The sequence below is a fragment of the Hoplias malabaricus genome, unplaced genomic scaffold (genome assembly GCF_029633855.1).
Source record: "Hoplias malabaricus isolate fHopMal1 unplaced genomic scaffold, fHopMal1.hap1 H_5, whole genome shotgun sequence".
NCBI lineage: Eukaryota > Metazoa > Chordata > Actinopteri > Characiformes > Erythrinidae > Hoplias > Hoplias malabaricus.
Window position 1 is genome coordinate 117,567 of NW_027101328.1, and position 20,987 is coordinate 138,553.

A 20,987-nucleotide genomic window follows, 5' to 3' on the forward strand; every position below is an offset into this window, starting at 1 on the left:
GTTTTTCCATTGAAAATGAATAAAAGCAAACGTTTCTCAACAAAAACGACGAAAATAAAATATAATGGAGATCATGTAGTCTGTCCTGGTGTTAGGAGTTTTTATGTAAACGGTGCTAAGTTAACACTGGTGCCACGTAGCTGGTCTAATGTTAACGAGTCAAATAAACATTTCCACAGTTAGGTGTATGTCCTCACATAAAAACGACCGTTGAAAATATAACAAAGAACAATACAGTGTACCAAAACAGGTAAATGTAGTAAAAGCTTCTATAACAGAGTAAGAAGGTAATTCTACAATTAAAACCAGACTGAAGTCTATTGAATCGTCTGTGTTTATATGAATTATAGCTAACATTGTTCACTATCATCGACAGAAACATAAGCGACTGTGGTTTTCTCATTATCGTAAATAAAGGCTTCTTTACTCAATAAAAACCCACAGACCGACAGTTTACCGTTATCTTACCCCGGTTTCCCTGCGAGCCGCCATTAAACGGGTCCTGCTTCTTTAACTCCTTCTCAGCACTAATAACACCCAGAAAACATTAAATCGCACAGTATTCACATAACAAACACATAAACCCCCAGATGAACTGTATTTATATGATATTTATATTGATATCTGCTTATATAAACTTAATGAAAAAAACAACAATATGATTTCCAGGCACTTTCCAGGACAACTATCCTCTGAAATCCACGAGTCGATTCCTTTTCCCATTAGAGTAATGGGAATCGATTCCTACTCCAAATTCACGTGATCAAAGTCGATTAAAAGAGTCAACTCCTTTCACAATTAAAGTGGAAAGAGTCGATTCCAGACATTAAAGAGATGCAGTAGAACTATATAATTCAAATAAACCAAGTGAAGTATTTAATTTAATATTTTTTATGTGATATGCACTGATCAGTCAAAACATTAAAACCTTCTTCCTGTCATTTTTGTCAGCTACCACTGACTGGTTAGGATCTACAAACAGCTCTGTTGCTGTGCATATTTTGTTGTGTACACACTTTATCATGGATCAGACACAGCAGTGATGCTGGAGTAACGTTTCACCAATAAACAAACGAACGAACGAACAACTAACAAATAAAAAAGGAGCGTCCTGTGTCAGCAATAAATAAATTTCACATCCTTTCAGAATAACTTTGTTTAAATTTTAACGATTTAATTAAGCATGGGTTTTGATAAATCTATGTAAATTCCACAACGCGTTATGTCAATATAAATGTTCATTTATCACTGTAGTTACTTGGTTGTTTATGAATTTAAGCGCCCATTCCTATAGGTGTAAACGCTACAGTATTCATTCAGCACCATCGATGACTCCGCACATAAACCCCGCCCTCTTGCGCCTTGATTGGCTGACATCTTCCCTCCAGCGCTAGGATTGGCTGATCATTTAAACCCTAAGTTCTAAACCTTAGTTCTAGATCCTGCAGATGGTTTCTGAGTTCTAGATGGCGGTGGCATGTCAGAATTCTACAACGTGATTCCTTTTGAGACAAAATACATGACAGTGATCTGTACTAGCCAATCGTTGCACGGCAAGGGCGGAGCTTGTGACAGCGCAGCTCATGAATGGACGAGGAGTTCCTGCATGTGTGAACTTCTAAGCCAATCAGAGCTCGAGACGGCGTTTGAGGGCCGGGATACAAAATAAATAAATAAAAACGAATAAATGTATAAATAAATAAATAAATATATAGACGAACGAATGAATAAATAAATTAAATAAATAAATAAGTAAAACGCCAGTGAGTGCTCGGGGCTGGTGCGCGCGCTCAGCTCAGAATGGAGCACGCGGGATGTGAGGTTGTTTTTCTCACATTTTCTTGAGTTGTTTATTTGCTTTTTGTAGTTGTTTTTTTCGTTTTCCGGGAAAGAAACGTCAACTCCAGCGTTCGTTTACACGTTTGCACATATTTACTGCGAGGAAACCATGCGTTTTTACCAGCTTTCGGCTGCGGTTTGTAAACTTTGCCAACTCCCCCCTGACTGAAGCGAATGGAGAGAATGATAGGCGCGTACCAAGGCACGGACTCCGCGTGTGTTCTCCGCTTGTGAGAATGAACGAGAGACCGAACAAGCTGCTGCTCGTGCCCGTGCTCGTGCTGCTGTTCGTTATGATCGGTTATCAGTACCTGTGTCCGGCCGGGGGTCAGTCGTGTTCTCTGGGCGGCGGGGAACGGCTGAGGGGCTTCTCCACAGCTGATGACCAGGACCAGGATAGGGACCCTGACACGGACTCCGACACCCCCGCCGTATCCGCCTCCCGGTTCGGCTTCACGGAACGGGACGTGTCGCGGCGCGTGGACTTCGACATGCACGGCGGTGACGTGATCGTGTTCCTGCACATACAGAAGACCGGCGGCACCACGTTCGGCCGCCACCTCGTGCGGAACCTGCGGCTCGAGCGGCCGTGCGACTGCAGCCCGGGGCTGAAGCGCTGCAGCTGCCGCCGCCCGGGCGCCGACGAGTCGTGGCTTTTCTCTCGCTTCTCCACGGGCTGGAGCTGCGGGCTGCACGCGGACTGGACCGAGCTCACCAGCTGCGTGCCGCTCATCATGGACAAGAAGCAGCAGCGGGAGAGCGCGCGCAAACGGTGAGTTAACGGAGCTGTGAAGTGCGGCTCGTGGACGCGTTGAGTGAGGCTGAAAAGAGGGAGTGTTTCCATTTGTTTGTAGAAAGTGGGAATCTTTTAAAGCGCGTGAGCTGCATCCCTTGCACTGTTAACAACAAAAGTTCAGTCTGCCAGACGGGTTTAACTTTGACTGGGATGCCAGCTGTTCCTTTAGAAAGCATACTCATGTATGACGTAGTAGCATATGATAATGGTTTATTAGGCCATAGACAAGACGTATTTCATAAATATGATGTAGTGTCTAAGAAACATACGAGTGTCTCATATTCATTATTAACTATCTCATAGTTATGACAAAGTATCTTCTACTAATTACTAATTCATGTGTCACCTAGTATCTCCTGATCATGACTTGCTATCTCATACGCATTATAGTTTATTAAAATGAGGACTTATCAAATATATGACAAATGACTTAATATCTCAGTATGTTGTTGCATGTAAAATGGTAACTATCTAATAAATTTGGTGTAGAATCTCATGATTTACTATCTCATAGTTAGTTTATCAAATGTATGACTTATTAGATGTATTATCTAGTACCTCACAATCATGACTTGCTAGTATCTCACACAATGACATACTATCTCATGTTTATGACACAGCATCTCATGTTAATGACTTACAATATCATGTGTATCACCTAGTGTCTCACGAGAATGACCTGCTATCTCATGCAGAGTATCTCATAATGATGATTTACTGTCTCATTTATAAATATATATCTTACAGTTGCATAATAAAGACTTACTAAATCTTAAGTATGACCTATAGTGTGTTATAATTATGACTTACTATCTCATAAGTATGACCTAGTAGGCTATCTATCTCATAATAATGACTTATTAATTCACATGAATGACATAGTAATTAATGACTTAGTTTCTCTTAAGAATGAGATCAAGTTTTTGTATTAATATAATAATAATTTGATGTAATGTGTAAACTTTTTAAAGTTTCAACAAATGTACAAAGATGTGCTGAAGCACTAAACCAACCCAATGCATGTTTTTTTGTCTTGGACTGAGTCAGACAACAAACAACACAACAAAAAACTCATACTAAGAAAAAAAAAAATCAGTCAGTTGCATATTCAGACCTGGATATGTAAGAGATTATTGTATTTAAATTATTTTAAACATGGCTGCCCCCATGTGGGGGACCCACTCTATGGACAATAAACAAATTAATTCAGGAGATTACAAAGCTTTTTAATTCTTCATTTAATGTAACCTGCTTTTATTATTAATCATTATTTTATCAATTTTTCTTAAATTTCGGGATGGTAAATATGACTGACTGCACCTGTAATGATACATACACTACTGTTATTCGGGGTGGCGTTATGGCTCCTTTAAGCCACAGTGCCATTAGTGAGAGAAAATCAAGCAAATGGAGCTCAGTTCTAAAGTCGAGTGCAAAAGAGCGGCCATATGGGTCGGGCTGAAGAGAGCTCGCTTGTTCTGCTTTGCTAACGGGGATTGATCTGAATTAAAAGGGCTCTGGACTCTGTGGGCTTAATTAAACGAAATGGTGGCTGTGGCAGTCGCCCAGCAGTTGTTTCCGAGCGTCTGAAGAGATGGAGAATGGCAGGAGATGTGCCAAGGAAAGTTGAGAAATCCGAGAGGTGAGTCATTCCCAAATCCACAGTCTGGCTGATAGGAGCTGATATAAATAGCCAAGTTGTGTTTTTTCCTCACACCAGAAATCCATATTTGGACCATGACTGGTTTATTTATTTATTTATTTATTTATTTTTTAATCTGGTTTTATACGTCAGTAAACCCATTTTTTTGTGGTGTAGGGGTATAGTGGATGACATCAAGGCCTTCTACACAGGAAACTAGGGTTTAATTCCCTGCTCGGGTAATCGCATCAAACTACCTTAATGTGTACACACTCACCTTTTTAGTTTCTCATAATTATGACTTAGCCTCTCATAAATAACCCACATTTTTAACACTGAGACTCTAACTCTATAAGATCTCATACTGACGACGTACGGATGATGATAATGATAGGTGATGAGATTCTAAATTGTAATTATAAGACATATTTATGATGTTCAGTCACAATTATGAGATACTAAGCTATAACATTTAGATATAAATATGAGATGTAGTATAACTATAAGATGCCCAGCCATAACAATGCTAGAATAAATAATAATTTTTATATAGTAAGTTTTATATTGTGATGCTGCACATTGGGGCAGCAGGTAGTGTCGCAGTCACACAGCTCCAGGGACCTGGAGGTTGTGGGTTCGAGTCCCGCTCCGGGTGACTGTCTGTGAGGAGTGTGGTGTGTTCTCCCTGTGTCTGCGGGGGTTTCCTCCGGGTGACTGTCTGTGAGGAGTGTGGTGTGTTCTCCCTGTGTCTGCGTGGGTTTCCTCCGGGTGACTGTCTGTGAGGAGTTGGTGTGTTCTCCCTGTGTCTGCGTGTGTTTCCTTCGGGTGACTGTCTGTGAGGAGTGTGGTGTGTTCTCCCTGTGTCTGCGTGGGTTTCCTCCAGGTGACTGTCAGTGTGGAGTGTGGTGAGTTCTCCCTGTGTCTGCGTGGGTTTCCTCCGGGTGACTGTCTGTCAGGAGTTGGTGTGTTCTCCCTGTGTCCACGTGGGTTTCCTCCAGGTGACTGTCAGTGTGGAGTGTGGTGTGATCTCCCAGTGTCCGCATCGGTTTCCTCCGGGTGACTGTCAGTGTGGAGTGTGGTGTAATCTCCCAGTGTCCGCATCGGTTTCCTCCGGGTGACTGTCAGGAGTGTGGTGTGTTCTCCCTTTGTCTGCGTGGGTTTGCTCCAGGTGACTGTCTGCGTGGAGTGTGGTGTGTTCTCCCTGTGTCCGCGTGGGTTTCCTCCGGGTGACTGTCTGTGAGGAGTTGGTGGGTTCTCCCTGTGTCTGCATGGGTTTCCTCCGGGTGTTCCGGTTTCCTCCCACAGTCCAAAAAACCCACGTTGGTAGGTGGATTGGTGACTCAAAATTGTCCGTAGGTGTGAGTGAATGTGTGTGTCGCCCTGTGAAGGACTGGCACCCCCTCCAGGGTGTGTTCCCGCCTTGCAACCCGTGATTCCTGGTAGGCTCCATAACTGGATAAGCCCTTACAGACAATGAATGAATGAATAAATCCTTATTGATTAAAATATTATGTTTTAATTATGTGAATATTTGAACAGATTTACCCTTATTTGGTTTAGTACAACGTCGATTTTTAACAAGTCAAAATGTCTAGAAAGTAATTTAAGGGGTTTTCATGTCTATAACAGTGCAGTAAAAGCCTCTAAGTATTGAACATATGTGGCCTGTTTGATGTAATATATTGTTATATGCCATTCTGCATATTTTACCATTTCATTCCCAATTATAATTCGTACCCTCAAGATTTAAAACAAAATAAAAGCCTGTTTTATTGGAAGGGATGAGGAAACATAGCCATTTTTCTCCGCAGTTGGTTCTGGAGTAAATCCCCCTCAAGACGCCGCTCTCCCTCCGTTTGGATGATGGAGAGGGTGTGTAGTAATGAACTTTAAATGAGGCATCATAAAGCCAAGCTGAGCCGTGGAGCAGACTTGAGCATTCCCATCTATAATCCTGACACAGCCCGTGCATACGTGAGCTATTAAAAGGTTATTTTGCTTGTTTACTGTCTGTAATGAGACTTTAATGTCTACACATTGCGCAGACTTTCACTTTCAGAAGACAGTGAAAAGAAAAGAGTCTGTTTTGGGGCCTAAAATCATTTACTATTACAGCTTTTCCATCAATCTGCCTTGGATGTAATCGTTTTTATTCCTTAACTCATTCACCATGTGTCCATGTTGTCTTTGTCAGTTTAGAGCCTGCTTTAAACTTGTCAAGAATACGTCAGTGATGCAGATTTGCAATGGCCATTGAGTTATATGTTATTTAGTAGTAAAATGTAAATTTTTAGATAATTGAGGGACCACAATTATATTTATTAAAATGTCCCTCACCTCTCATTGTCTCTGGGAATGTAAAAGACAGTTCTGGTGTATGTAAATGACCTCTATTCTGATTGGACACTCTGTAGCAGGCATCACTCCAAAAGCTGTCCTCCATAAAACTCTCTTTATTACATCAGTGTGAATAAGCAATAAGTGTGAATCTGTAGCTCGTGGTTGAGGCAAATCAGCTGCATCCTAGGCGAACAATGTTGTGCTTTCAACCTTTTGGTGGAGATTTATGTGTGTACAGAGTTCAAACAAAATCAGCTCTTGGCTCATGTGATGGTTCTGTGTTTGAGTTTGTGTTGAGACATGTGCACTGTTTCTCCTCCTTTGTGACCACGCCCTCTCCTTTAGCCACACCCCACATCTAAGGGTTGTTAGTCAGTCATGACTGAGCTCACAGGTGCATCCTATTGTCTCCTGTTATTTAAGCTCTGTGGGTGTAGTCTTAGTTTGTTAATCATGCTCAGTGTTTGTGTCGTTCTTGTGTCCAGGTTCTTTGTCTTAGTCTAGGTTATGTTTTCAGTGCATATGCTATGTTAAGGATCCATGTTTGTGTATTAAATATTGTGTGAAATAATGTAGAGTGGCATGGAGGCGCAGCAGGTAGTGTCGCTGTCACACAGCTCCGTGGTCCTGGGTTTTGGATTCGAGCCCCGCTCTGGGTGACTGTCTGTGTGTTCTCACAGTGTCCGCATGGGTTTCCTCCGGGTGCTCCGGTTTCCTCCCACGGCCCAAAAACACACGTTGGTAGGTGGATTGGTGACTCAAATGTGTCCATAGGTGTGAGTGTGTGAGTGTGTGTCGCCCTGTGAAGGACTGGTGCCCCCTCCAGGGCATGTCCCTGCTTTGCGAACAGTGATTCCTGGTACACTCTGGACCCACCGCACGATGAATGAATGAATAAACGATTGATATAATGTACTACACCTTCATGTTGTCAGTCGTTGCTGTGAGGACCCAGTCTGTGTGTCATTCTCTTATCAGCTTTAAAATGATGTGAGTCTTATTCAGAGTCTATTAATTTCCCTGGACTTTCCTGCTCTGCTCAAGCTAGTGTCTAGTATTAGATATGGCACTCAGTGAAATACAAAAACATACATTTCACATTGTGCCAAAGAGTGCAGACACACAACAAACCGTATGAATACTAATGAGATCACCAGCGGTCTTTCACAGCCATGGAGCCGTTTTATCGGGGAAAGCATAATGACTTACACACTATGTGTCCATATGTTGGAGGACACACTTGCACTCAACTGCATTCATAACTGACACAGGTGTTTATCTAGAAGATGGAATGGGGCAGTTGAGCCACCATCCAGTGCCACGTGTCGGACATCGGGGTATAAAGCCACCCCCGGGTGTGGGGTGGAGCAGTGGAGCACGAACTCCTGTGTCTATGTGTTGGCTGTGGAATCAGTTCGTGGCCCGGTGTTTGGGAACCTCTGGATTAATTAGACAGTCAAAGTTATAAAACCCAGCAAACAGCTGGAGAGTCTGTGGCCTGCTGTGAAGGTCTGGACAGTGCTGAGAAAAACTGACCTGAGCCCCAGAGTGCGAGGCCATGGCCAAGTGATTCATCTACACACAGCCAGGGAGTATCTTCTATTTCTTCTTTTTCTTCTTCTTCATCATCTTTTTCTTATTCTTCTGCTTTTGTTTCTTTTTCTTCATCTTTTTTCTCAATTTTTCCCCCCATTCTTCTTCTTCTTCTTCTTATTTGTCTTCTAGACCTTCTACATATTTTCTTCTTCTTGTCCTTGTTGTTGTTCTCTCTCTCTCTCTCTCTCTCTCTCTCTCTCTGTTGCTGTAGGAGAGCATCAGGCAGCCTCACCTGGAGGGAAAGGATGAAGCTTTGTCACTGCAGAGAACACAGTACTGCTTCTTAGTGCAGTGTTAGTGGTGCTTCTTAGTGCAGTGCATAATTCAGCACTTAAAACAGCTGAATTCAAAAGTGATTGGACGTGCTATGCACATCCCGTATCTTCTGTAGCTCATGCTTCTATGAGTCTACCATGTGAAGGTTAATGTTCTTGGATGATCCAGTGCAGTACGTCCTGGGATTAAACCTTTTTTCCTCGTTGTTTATTAAGCTGAGCACAGAGCTGTGGTGAGAGCGTCTGCCGAGTGTGAGATGAAGCTGAAGGAAGCAGAGACAGAGAGCTCTGTCCTGGCCTTTTCACAATGGTCAGAAGTGGACGCATGAGCCAGAAAGGTCAGACATGTCACAGCAGATCAGCAGGCACTCGTGCAGCGGCCGGCGAGAGAGAGAAAGAGAGAGAGAGAGAGAGAGGGGGGAGACAGAAAGTGAGACAGAGAGAGGGAGTATAGAAGTAGAAAGTGAAGGAGAGATGTAGATCGAGAAATAGAGAAAGGATGAGAGAGAGAGGAAGAGACAAATAAAAGAGTGACAGAGACGAGAAAATGATGAAAAAGAAGAGAGAGAGAGAAATAGAGAGCGAGATAAAGATATTAATAGTGGAATAGAGAGAAAAGTAGAGAGAGTGAGACCAAGAGAAGAACAGAATAAAACAGAGAAGAGAGAGAGAGAGAGAGAGAGAGAGAAAGCTACAGAGAGAAAGAGAGAGACAGTGAGGGAGACAAAAAGTGAGACAGAGGGAGAGAGAGAGGGAGTATAGAAATAGAAAGTGAAGGAGAGATGTAGGTCGAGATATAGATAAAGGATGAGAGAGAGAGAGAGAGAGAGAGAGAGAGAGAGAGAGAGAGAGAGGAAGAGACAAAGGAAAGAGCGACAGAGACAGAAAATGATGAAAACAGAGAGAGAGAGAGAGAGAAATAAAGAGTGAGATAAAGATATTGATAGCGGAATAGAGAGAAAGCAAGAGGGGCAGAGACCAAGAGAAGGGCAGAATAAAATAGAGAAGGTAGAGAGAGAGAGAGAAAGAAAGGGGAAGGACACTATCCCACCCTCCTACCCTCCTCCAAAAGTTACATAGCACAGTTTCTGCAATGCGGAGCCCAGAGTTGCAACAACAGCTTATTGGAGCATCACATTGACTTTGAGGCTGTAATGTGAAGGTAAAAATACTACCTAGAGTTGCTTGAAACCCCCTGATTATGGGATGTCTGTAGCATCACCCAGGATTGAACCCTGAAACTCTCCAATGTTACACTGCTATGAATGAATTCACTCAAGTCTGATAAGAGTTATTCTAAGCACTCCCATAGCTTTGCTACTCTCTGGGTGTGGGACCCTGCTCCCTGGCACTCTGTGTTAGCGCTGATTAAATCTGCCAGCTCCCCTGGTATTACCACCAAATGTCTTTTCTGGGCAGCTACAAATGACCGATGTGCCAAATGGAGCCATAATTAACTACAGCAAACACACAGAGGTTCCAAGATTTAAGGAGCTGGGCGTGATCCTCGCTTGTTTACTTACGCAGCCTTGAAGAAGTTAATCGAAATTCATTTCCTTTTAAAAGCTTTGCAGCTGGTTTGAGAGTTGTAGCTCTGGAAAAACAGGCACTTACCTAATTATTATTTTTTTATTTTTAGGTGAAACTGGTGCTCTCATCAGAATTTAATTACAATTTTCCATTCCACCTTAAATGGTGCAGCAGTTGCACACCGGCACTTTAAGTGCTACAGCATTTAAAGTGAAAGTGTCAGCTTTGTTTGATGATGAAAAGAACCACATGGACAGGGAGGATAGGGGTGGAGCTACGTAGAAAGACTCCCAGCACGCCTACCATAAAAGGGGCTAGATGTGTTGCTTGTATTGCTATTGTTGCCATTGTATTACTTACAGTGTGTTCCTTACATAGGCTCCAGGTGTCTTCTTGGTGGTTGACACCTAAATGTTAAAATGTACATATGGCAGACGAATCATTCATTCATTCAATTATTCATTCATCTTCTTTAAGCATGTTCAGGGTCACGGTGGGTCTGGAGACTACATAGAGTCGCATCATTGGCCGGAAGTACAGTGGAACATTTCACACACTCACTCAGTCACTTTCTCACACACACCTGTGGACAGTTTCACACACTCACCCTGTCACTCTCTCACACACACCTGTGGACAGTTTCACACACTCACCCATTCACTGAAACACTCGCCATTGGATAGCTTCACACACTCACCCAGTCACTCACACACTCACACCTCTGGACAGTTTCACACACTCACCCAGTCACTCACACCTGTGGACAGTTTTACACACTCATCCAGTCACTCACACACTCACCAGTGGATAGGTTCACACACTCACTCAGTCACTCACACACTCACACCTGGGGACAGCTTCACACACTCACCCAGTCACTCACACACTCACACCTGTGGACAGTTTCACACATTCACCCAGTCATTCACAACTGTGGACAGTTTTACACACTCACCCAGTCACTCACACACTCACACCTCATAGACAGTTTCACACACTCACCCAGTCACTCACACACTCACACCTGTGGACAGTTTCACACACTCACCCAGTCACTCACACACTCACACCTGTGTATAGTTTCACACACTCACCCAGTCACTCACACACTCACACCTCTGGACAGTTTCACACACTCACCCAGTCACTCACACCTGTGGACAGTTTTACACACTCATCCAGTCACTCACACACTCATCAGTGGATAGGTTCACACACTCACTCAGTCACTCACACACTCACACCTGGGGACAGCTTCACACACTCACCCAGTCACTCACACACTCACACCTGTGGACAGTTTCACACATTCACCCAGTCATTCACAACTGTGGACAGTTTTACACACTCACCCAGTCACTCACACACTCACACCTCATAGACAGTTTCACACACTCACCCAGTCACTCACACACTCACACCTGTGGACAGTTTCACACACTCACCCAGTCACTCACACACTCACACCTGTGTATAGTTTCACACACTCACCCAGTCATTCACATCTGTGGATAGTTTCACACACTCACCCAGTCACTCACACCTGTGGACAGTTTTATACACTCGCCCAGTCACTCACACCTGTGGACAGTTTTACACACTCACCCAGTCACTCACACACTCACACCTGTGTATAGTTTCACACACTCACCCAGTCATTCACATCTGTGGATAGTTTCACACACTCACCCAGTCACTCACACCTGTGGACAGTTTCACACACTCACCCAGTCACTCACACCTGTGGACAGCTTTAAACACTCACCCAATCACTCACACACTCACACCTGTGGACAGCTTTACACACTCACCCAGTCACTTACACACTCAAATCTATGGATAGTTTCACAAACTTACCCACTCACTCACACACTCAAATCTGTGGATAGTTTCACACACTCACCCTGTCACTCACACAGTCAAGTCTGTGGATAGTTTCACACACTCACCCAGTCACTCATACACTCACACAGTGGACAGCTTCACACACTCACCCAGTCATTCACACACTCACACCTGTGTATAGTTTCACACACTCACTCTGTCACTCACACACTCACACCTGTGGATAGTTTCACACACTCACCCAGTCACTCACACACTCACATAATGGACAGCTTCACACACTCACCCAGTCAGTCATACACTCACACAGTGGACAGCTTCACACACTCACACCTGTGGATAGTTTCACACACTCACCCTGTTACTCACACTGTCAAGTCTGTGGATAGTTTCACACACTCACCCAGTCACTCACACACTCACACCTGTGGACAGTTTCACACACTCACCCAGTCATTCACACACTCACACCTATGGATAGTTTCACACACTCACCCAGTCACTCACACCTATGGACAGTTTCACACACTCACCCAGTCACTCACACCTGTGGACAGTTTCACACACTCACCCAGTCACTCACACCTGTGGACAGTTTCACACAGTCACTCGTTCACACACTCACCCAGTCACTCACACCTGTGGACAGTTTCACACACTCACCCTGTCACTCACACCTGTGGACAGCTTTAAACACTCACCCAATCACTCACACACTCACACCTGTGTATAGTTTCACACACTCACCCACTCACTCACACACTCAAATCTGTCACTCACACCTATGGACAGTTTCACACACTCACCCAGGCACTCACACCTGGGGACAGCTTCACACACTCACACCTGTGGACAGTTTCACACACTCACCCAGTCACACACACACTCACACCTGTGGACAGTTTCACACACTAACCCAGTCACTCACACCTATGGACAGTTTCACACACTCACCCAGTCACTCACACCTGTGGACAGTTTCACACACTCATCCTGTCACTCACACCTGTGGACAGCTTCACATACTCACACACTCACACCTGTGGACAGCTTCACACAGTCACTCACTCACTCACACCTGTGGACAGTTTTACACACTAACCCAGTCACTCACACCTATGGACAGTTTCACACACTCACCCAGTCACTCACACCTGTGGACAGTTTCACACACTCACCCTGTAACTCACACCTGTGGACAGTTTTACACACTCAGCCAGTCACTCACACCTGTGGACAGTTTCACACACTCACCCTGTCACTCACACCTGTGGACAGCTTCACACAGTCACTCACACACTCACACCTGTGGACAGCTTCACACAGTCACTCACTCACTCACACCTGTGGACAGTTTCACACACTAACCCAGTCACTCACACCTATGGACAGTTTCACACACTCACCCAGTCACTCACACCTGTGGACAGTTTCACACACTCACCCTGTAACTCACACCTGTGGACAGCTTTAAACACTCACCCAATCACTCACACACTCACACCTGTGTATAGTTTCACACACTCACCCACTCACTCACACACTCAAATCTGTCACTCACACCTATGGACAGTTTCACACACTCACCCAGGCACTCACACCTGGGGACAGCTTCACACACTCACACCTGTGGACAGTTTCACACACTCACCCAGTCACTCACACACTCACACCTGTGGACAGTTTCACACACTAACCCAGTCACTCACACCTATGGACAGTTTCACACACTCACCCAGTCACTCACACCTGTGGACAGTTTCACACACTCATCCTGTCACTCACACCTGTGGACAGCTTCACACAGTCACTCACACACTCACACCTGTGGACAGCTTCACACAGTCACTCACTCACTCACACCTGTGGACAGTTTCACACACTAACCCAGTCACTCACACCTATGGACAGTTTCACACACTCACCCAGTCACTCACACCTGTGGACAGTTTCACACACTCACTCTGTAACTCACACCTGTGGACAGTTTTACACACTCACCCAGTCACTCACACCTGTGGACAGTTTCACACACTCACCCTGTCACTCACACCTGTGGACAGCTTCTCACAGTCACTCACACACTCACACCTGTGGACAGCTTCACACAGTCACTCACTCACTCACACCTGTGGACAGTTTCACACACTAACCCAGTCACTCACACCTATGGACAGTTTCACACACTCACCCTGTCACTCACACCTGTGGACAGTTTCACACACTCACCCTGTCACTCACACCTGTGGACAGCTTTAAACACTCACCCAATCACTCACACACTCACACCTGTGTATAGTTTCACACACTCACCCACTCACTCACACACTCAAATCTGTGGAAAATTTCACATACCCTATCAATCACACACTCACACCTGTGGATAGTTTCACACACTCACCCTGTCACTCACACAGTCAAGTCTGTGGATAGTTTCACACACTCACCCAGTCACTCACACCTGTGGATAGTTTCACACACTCACCCAGTCACTCATTCACTCACACCTGTGGACAACTTTACACACTCACCTAATCACGCACACACTCACACCTGTTTATAGTTTCACACACTCACCCAGTCACTTAAACACTCAGATCTGTGGATAGCTTCACACACTCACCCAGTCACTCACACACTCACCAGTGGACAGTTTTACACACTCACTCATACACTCACACCGTGGACAGTTTCACACACTCACCCAGTCACTCACACACTCACACTTGTGTATAGTTTCACACACTCACTCTATCACTCACACACTCACACTGTGGACAGCTTCACACACTCACCCAGTCACTCACACACTCACACCTGTGTATAGTTTCACACACTCACCCAGTCACTCACACCTGTGGACAGCTTCACACACTCACCCACTCACACCTGTGGACAGCTTCACACAGCCAATCCACCTGCAAACGTCTGTGTTTGGACTGTCAGATACAAAATGAGAGCCCCTCGGATGAAACCCCCACAGGCACAGTCCGGCGTCTGTTTTCCAGCTGTGCCAGAACCAAACCCATCATCCCTGCTTTTATTACTTCACCTCAGAGCCAAAAAAAAATAAACCCTCTCACCTGCAATAAGCAGTGGATTGACTTCCTAGTAATCTCCGCTTGTGTGTTTAAGAGTGGGAGTTCCTTCCCTGACTCACCGCAGCTATCCGGACACCAGCAGCTCCACTCCACAAGCTCCTCATTCCCTACACAATCAGAGTAATGAGGGACCAGCAGCAGCAGTAATGGACCATTATTACTCTCATAGAGTGAGTGATGACATGCTCCTGGCACAATAATACCCCTGCATCATATTTTATTCATTATACTCAACACAGAGCCCCGCAATTACTGTCTGGCTCTGTGTCTGCATCCCAGCTCTGATCACATGGCAGTCTGTCCCTTTGCCTTCCATTCACTTTTAGAAACATCCCCTCACAGCTTGCCTTCCTTCTCTTTATGAAGGGGGCTTTATTAAAAGCCTTTTTACAGCCTTTAAAGGAGACACACCACTTTCTCATCCATCGTGTGAGGGGTATTTTTAAGGAGTTTGTCCTTCTTGATGGCAATAGCAGCTTCGACATTTATGGGACGGCTTCACATCATAGGTTGATTTATGCCTCTACGTTGACTCAGCACAGAGTCTGCTGTAGCCTGTGCCAGAGCCCATTGTGAGCGTTTATACTTCTGCACTCTGCAATTACACCGCCACAACACTAGGGTTAAATCACATACACTGCCCTCAGTAGTGGTGGTAGTAATATCAAGCCTAATTTATATTCAAATGTGAAACCTACACCGTAGCCTACGGCACAGTCTGACACGCATCTCTCCTGAAATCAATGCAGACCACACCGACTGTGATTGGTCAGAAATTGGATGGACATTGTTTAAGATGAACCAAAGGAGTACAGACACATGAACTCCTCTGCTCCACACAGACCGCAGACAGCAGCAAATCCATTGCAAGAGATTTCCTCAGACATAGTGTGGACATCAGGGATGGATAAAAAGATTGAACAAAGGAAAAATACGGATGTCTTCTAAGAAAAAGAATAAAACCTTGCATGGAGAAGCAGGACCACGCGGGAAAAATGTGATGGCTTTGAATTTGTTTGTTTTCTGGTACCTCATATAAATTATGCTCTGTCCCAAATAATAACCTACTCCCTACATAGTGCACTTTGAAGATTTATTAAAGTAATACTACTACCCCACTACATCATATACCACATAGTAGAGAAGAAGATGTTTGAGATTCAGACCTATGGTGTGGCGGTGTAATTGCAGAGCGTCACAGACACCAACACATAAGGATAAACGCTCACAATGGCGTAGAGGTCTTGCATAGCTTATGGCATAGTCTATGCGTCAAGTATAAATTGGCTTTTAGTCTACTGTAAAGTGCACTATGAAGGGAATAGGGAGCTATGAGGAACAGATAATAGTTTACATGTGGTGCCAGGAAAGCAACAGATACAAAGTGGCACTTGTTTCCCGCATGTTCCCTCTCCTCGTAGTGAGTTTTATTTTTTCCCTTCCTTACACCTTATTATTTGTTCCATGATGTCCACACTACGCCTGAGGAACTCTCTCCCCATGAATTTGCTGCTGTCTGCAGTGGAGAAGAGGAGAGAATCAATGTATCTAGACTTGAACAATGTTTGTCTGACTGTGGATCAGTCACAGTTGTTGTGATCTGTGTTGACATGATGCGCAGTTACATTTCCTGGGAGGTGCGCATCAGGCTACAGCACCAGGGTTCTTGTCGACATGAGACCTACATGTTTCTTACACCGTAGGTTTGATGCAGAGGCATTCATTTGCCTTGTGCTATGCTATTCATATGTTAGCTATTGTACAAATGGGCAATAAGTGTTCTCCTGCAAATGTGTTTAGCTCCATTGACACAAGAAATGATATCTTTGTCTTGTATTTTGACCTGAATAAAACAAAACAGAAAACGTGCATCATTACCCTCTGACAAATGGACCTCATCCTAAAGACAGGTCCAGAAAGTTCTGTTCCGAGCCGGCTGAAGATGAGGTGGTTTATCGTGAGGGATTTACAGCCTCCAGGTCCTCTGCGTCCTGGGACAGTTATTAGGAGCTTGGGCTGAGTGTGCCCTTGTGGGCTGGAGGGAGTAGGGTCTGGAGATTGCTTTTCACGTGTCATTAATCCAGCTCCTCATAGCCTCTGAGGCCGAGCTGTTATCCAGTTGGTGCGATAATTAAGTGCTACCTGAGAGGGGAGTGCCGCTACATCGCTCCAACAATTCCTCCTTTCTCTGTTGGACAAAGAAAGTCAGAGGGAGCTTAAAACATGTGAAAGCACACTCTCTTAGTGAGTGGGAGGGCATTGATTCTGTCACGGAAAACCTGCTCATTTCACTCATTATATGGACGCTATTCTGTTTTTTACTATTTTGCATCAGCTTGTTGTTCTTTTTCATGCTTTTACACTAGTGACATGGTTCTGCTTTATGGAAGTGCCTCTATTTTGTTGCGGCAGAAATCATTTGTCTCTGTTCCAAAGACGTGGTGTGTTTTTATTGATGCACAAAAATAATTCTTGGCCAAATCATATTCTGCTATAAAATGACCAAAGCTGACAATAACTTAAATAAAATAAAACAGAGCTTACCATTATAGGCTACAGAGAACAGTCCCCAATGACACTGGATACAATTACTAACAAAGTTGAACCAAGTTTCTGTTTTGAATGTTCCATTCCACCTTAAATGTAGCAGCTGTTACTTTCTAGAACCCAATCTTTTAATATCAAAATTGCCTGCAGGTACTTTTTGGAAACTATTCATTTTATTAGAATTGTCCAATCCACCTTATATGGAGCTGCAGTTATTTTCTAAATAAATTATTATAATTGTCTAGTCCACCCTAAATTGAGCTGCAGCTGCTATTTAGAAACCTATCTGTTCCACCTTAAATGATGCAGCACCTACATTCTGTTGTCTTAGTTTCTTGTTTAAATGTTCACAATAAATTGTGCCGTAGTTACCTCTTGGAATGTGAACTTCCTCACCAAATATTCCATTCCACCTTAAATGGTGCAGCAGTTGCATTCTAGCATCCTAAATTCTCATGAAGATCCTCCATTCCACCTTAAACAGTGATGCAATCCATAGTCTCCCTATTTAAGGTGGAGTGGAAATAATCAGTTATCCTCAGCATTATATATAACCGGGAGATGGTGGTAAGATGCTAGTAGGGATTTTTCTTCTTATGCTTTGTGCTCTTGTGGCAGAACACCATCAAATCCTCACAGCAATATTTCAACATGTATTCCAGTGTATATTCATGTCATTGCTGAAGATTAGAGGTTACTGCAGGAAACAGGGGATGAACTCCCAATGAATAATCCCTAATGTCAGAAGAAATGGTGGATGAGCAGGTTTGCCCCAGTCTGTGGCCATGTGCTGTGCTGAAACCTCAGCCACAGATCCTTACGCTAATGGCGTTTCCTTCTAAAACCTGATGAAACAAGGCTGAAAGTGAGAAAGCCACTCAGGATAATGAAGCAGAGTTTGGCAGAGCATGCACACACAGCTTTTTTTAACACTGCTGTGAAAGACTTGCTGCTCTGGCAGATATTAATCTGACCGTCTGATTCAGAGCTTACTCAGATGGTCCCTTTATATTTGGGCGGCTGGGGGAACACAACGGAAATTGTCGCTGCACGTATTTGAGAGCTTTGGTGTACGTATGAAGTGTGAATTAATCATCGCTTCAGTACTATGAAATGTTGTATTTCATATTGGTGCATTGAACAGACCAATGGCATGAACACACACCTACATACCCCCCCTACACACACACACATTCAGAGCAGTGGGCACCAGCCTTGGCAAGCAGGATCAGTCTGGGGTTAGGTGTCTTGCTCAAGGGCACTTCAGCTGTGAATGTTGAGGGAGAATAAATCATTGTTCCTTTTCTTCACCTGTCCCTTATCATCCTGACAGTCCAGGGAATTTTACCCATGACCTTCCAGTCCTAAGGGCACTTCTCTAACCTTTAGGTCAGGGTCTTACTCTCATAGGTTTACAGAGTACTATCATGACACTGATGCTATAGAATTGCTGTGAGGGTTTGATTGTGTATGGCCACATGAACATTACTGAGGTTGGGTGATGCTTAAAGGTGAGTTCTGGATCACAAACATCACTTTAACTCCTAATAAAGACTTTGGATAGATATCATTCACTTCAGAGGATTTCAAGTGACACACAACCCAGCTATTTTTGGTTTTAAACCCCTGTAGTTAACACTTAGCACTGGGAATGGTAACATGTGTGCAGTGTCTGCTTCCACCTTCCACGGTGTGTGCACAACTGACCATGTTCCTGCTACGTGCTTCTTAACCTTCCTCTTGTGTTAGAGTCTTGACCGACCCATTTTTAGGTTTTAAATGCATACGAGTACTCCATAAATTTGTTTATTGCATTAAGACTTTTGACTTTGTTAAGAACTTCTATTTAAACAAAATAATTAAAACAAGTGCCAAGTCTGGAATCATAAACACACTGTACACCAACAGCCTACAGCCAGCTCTTCCCACAACCACTCGAGCTTCAGTTAGGGGCTTCTATCTTTGTCTGTTTCACAAAACAGGGAAAGACAGACATGTCCAGACATGTAAGACCCAGTTAGTTTAGAGTTTGTGTTTTGTAGAGTGTACATCTCCAGTTTACAGTCTGCAACAATGAACAATTAAAACTAATTCTTTCATGGATAAGGAAGAATAACAAGGTCAACAATAGGTAAGAAACTAATTGGTTGATAATGAATAGTTTTTTGAGTGTCTTATGGCTGATTTAAGACGTGGGTCAAAACCGACACATTAACATAAGTGTTGATAAAAGAAAGCTAACACAGGAGGAAGGTTAAAGAAGCTGAACGTACAGGACTACAGTGTATTATACAGTATTTATCATTAGTGAAACGTTAACGCAGTTCACCATAAACCCACCTCAGGAGGCAAAGCAGCACCAGTGCAGATGTAAGACTTAGCCTTTGCAAAGTTAGCAAGTTGCACTCTAAACAAAAAAGCATTAAATCATTATGCAAAACTAAGCAGCACCAAACGAGAGGCAACTATTTATAAACATGTGAGTTTAAGACTCAATCTGGACTGCAATCTGTTCTCAGAGATCATGCGCAGCTCTTCATCCCTCGCTCCAACAGCTACTTCAACAAGAGCATCCCGACAACTAGTGTATGTCTACAGTAACTCAGCAATGTCAACAGATTCCACACGACTGTGTACTCACTGACATGCATCCATCAGCCGTCTCTGAGCTCCTGTTCATTTCCAACTCATGCCTCAATGGCAGGCACAAGCGCAGTGAGGCCCCAGAGGGAAAATGTATCGCTCAAAACTGAGTCAGTGATGTCTCAGGAGACAATGGTGATTCTACTAAAACTCCTCAGGGGATGTGAGACACTTGTGTCCAGGTAAATATACCACAGATGAATGTATGAGATTTTATTGAGATCTCCACCAAAACTGGAGAAAATATGAGACATTGCTAGGCTGTTTTTATCCGTCAATTCTCTATTGCAGTAGTTCCCACATTAGGGGCAAGAGCACGAAGAGCTTGGGAGTGGGGTGTTGGGAGGCAGCAATGTATATATAGTAGTATATATAGTGCACGTCATTTGTAATGTGTAATAATAATGTTTTAATGTAGTTTTGAGGCTGGAATGAAAAGGGTGGGGTTGGGGTCAGCTCAAGTATGCTCATCTACAAATTGGGGGCACTGCAAAGCTAGAGGACCAACTGTTCTATTCTATGTTGAGCTGCTAGCGAGCAATGAGCCAATGAACAGTTGTATGAGATAAAATGGACAACGTGACATCTACCTATATTCTGAAAGCGATTTTGAAAAGATCCCTTCTTAGATTTCTCTTCACGATGAGGCGGTATAAGGCTTAATTTCCAGAGCGGTGGTGTTGTCAGCGCCTCACCTCATGGGGGTGGAACAATAATGGCAGCGAAGCGGTGAACAATGCAGTGCCAATACAGGCAGGGACCACAGGGAGATTAGACTTTATGAAGGTGACTCCCGCTTGCTCGCCTGCCACATAACTTACCTGTCAGACTGT

General features: G+C 44.0%; 2 protein-coding genes across 4 annotated transcripts in view; one reads left to right on the plus strand and one right to left on the minus strand.

Moving 5' to 3' along the window:
- Positions 1-565, minus strand: part of LOC136686074 (UDP-glucose:glycoprotein glucosyltransferase 2-like) — a 37,593-nt gene extending 37,028 nt beyond the window's left edge. For 2 of the 3 annotated variants that reach the window (XM_066659568.1, XM_066659567.1), the window contains exon 1: positions 469-565. In XM_066659568.1, coding sequence (XP_066515665.1) covers positions 469-492 — 24 coding nt within the window. In that variant the 5' untranslated portion in view covers positions 493-565. Of the gene's footprint in view, positions 1-457 lie in introns of all 3 variants that reach the window. The other variant, XM_066659569.1, reaches the window with a different exon arrangement.
- A 1,510-nt stretch (positions 566-2,075) lies between these two features.
- Positions 2,076-20,987, plus strand: part of LOC136686075 (heparan-sulfate 6-O-sulfotransferase 3-B-like) — a 60,396-nt gene continuing 41,484 nt past the window's right edge. Inside the window, exon 1 of the mRNA XM_066659570.1 lies at positions 2,076-2,611. Coding sequence (XP_066515667.1) covers positions 2,076-2,611 — 536 coding nt within the window. The remainder of the gene's footprint in view (positions 2,612-20,987) is intronic.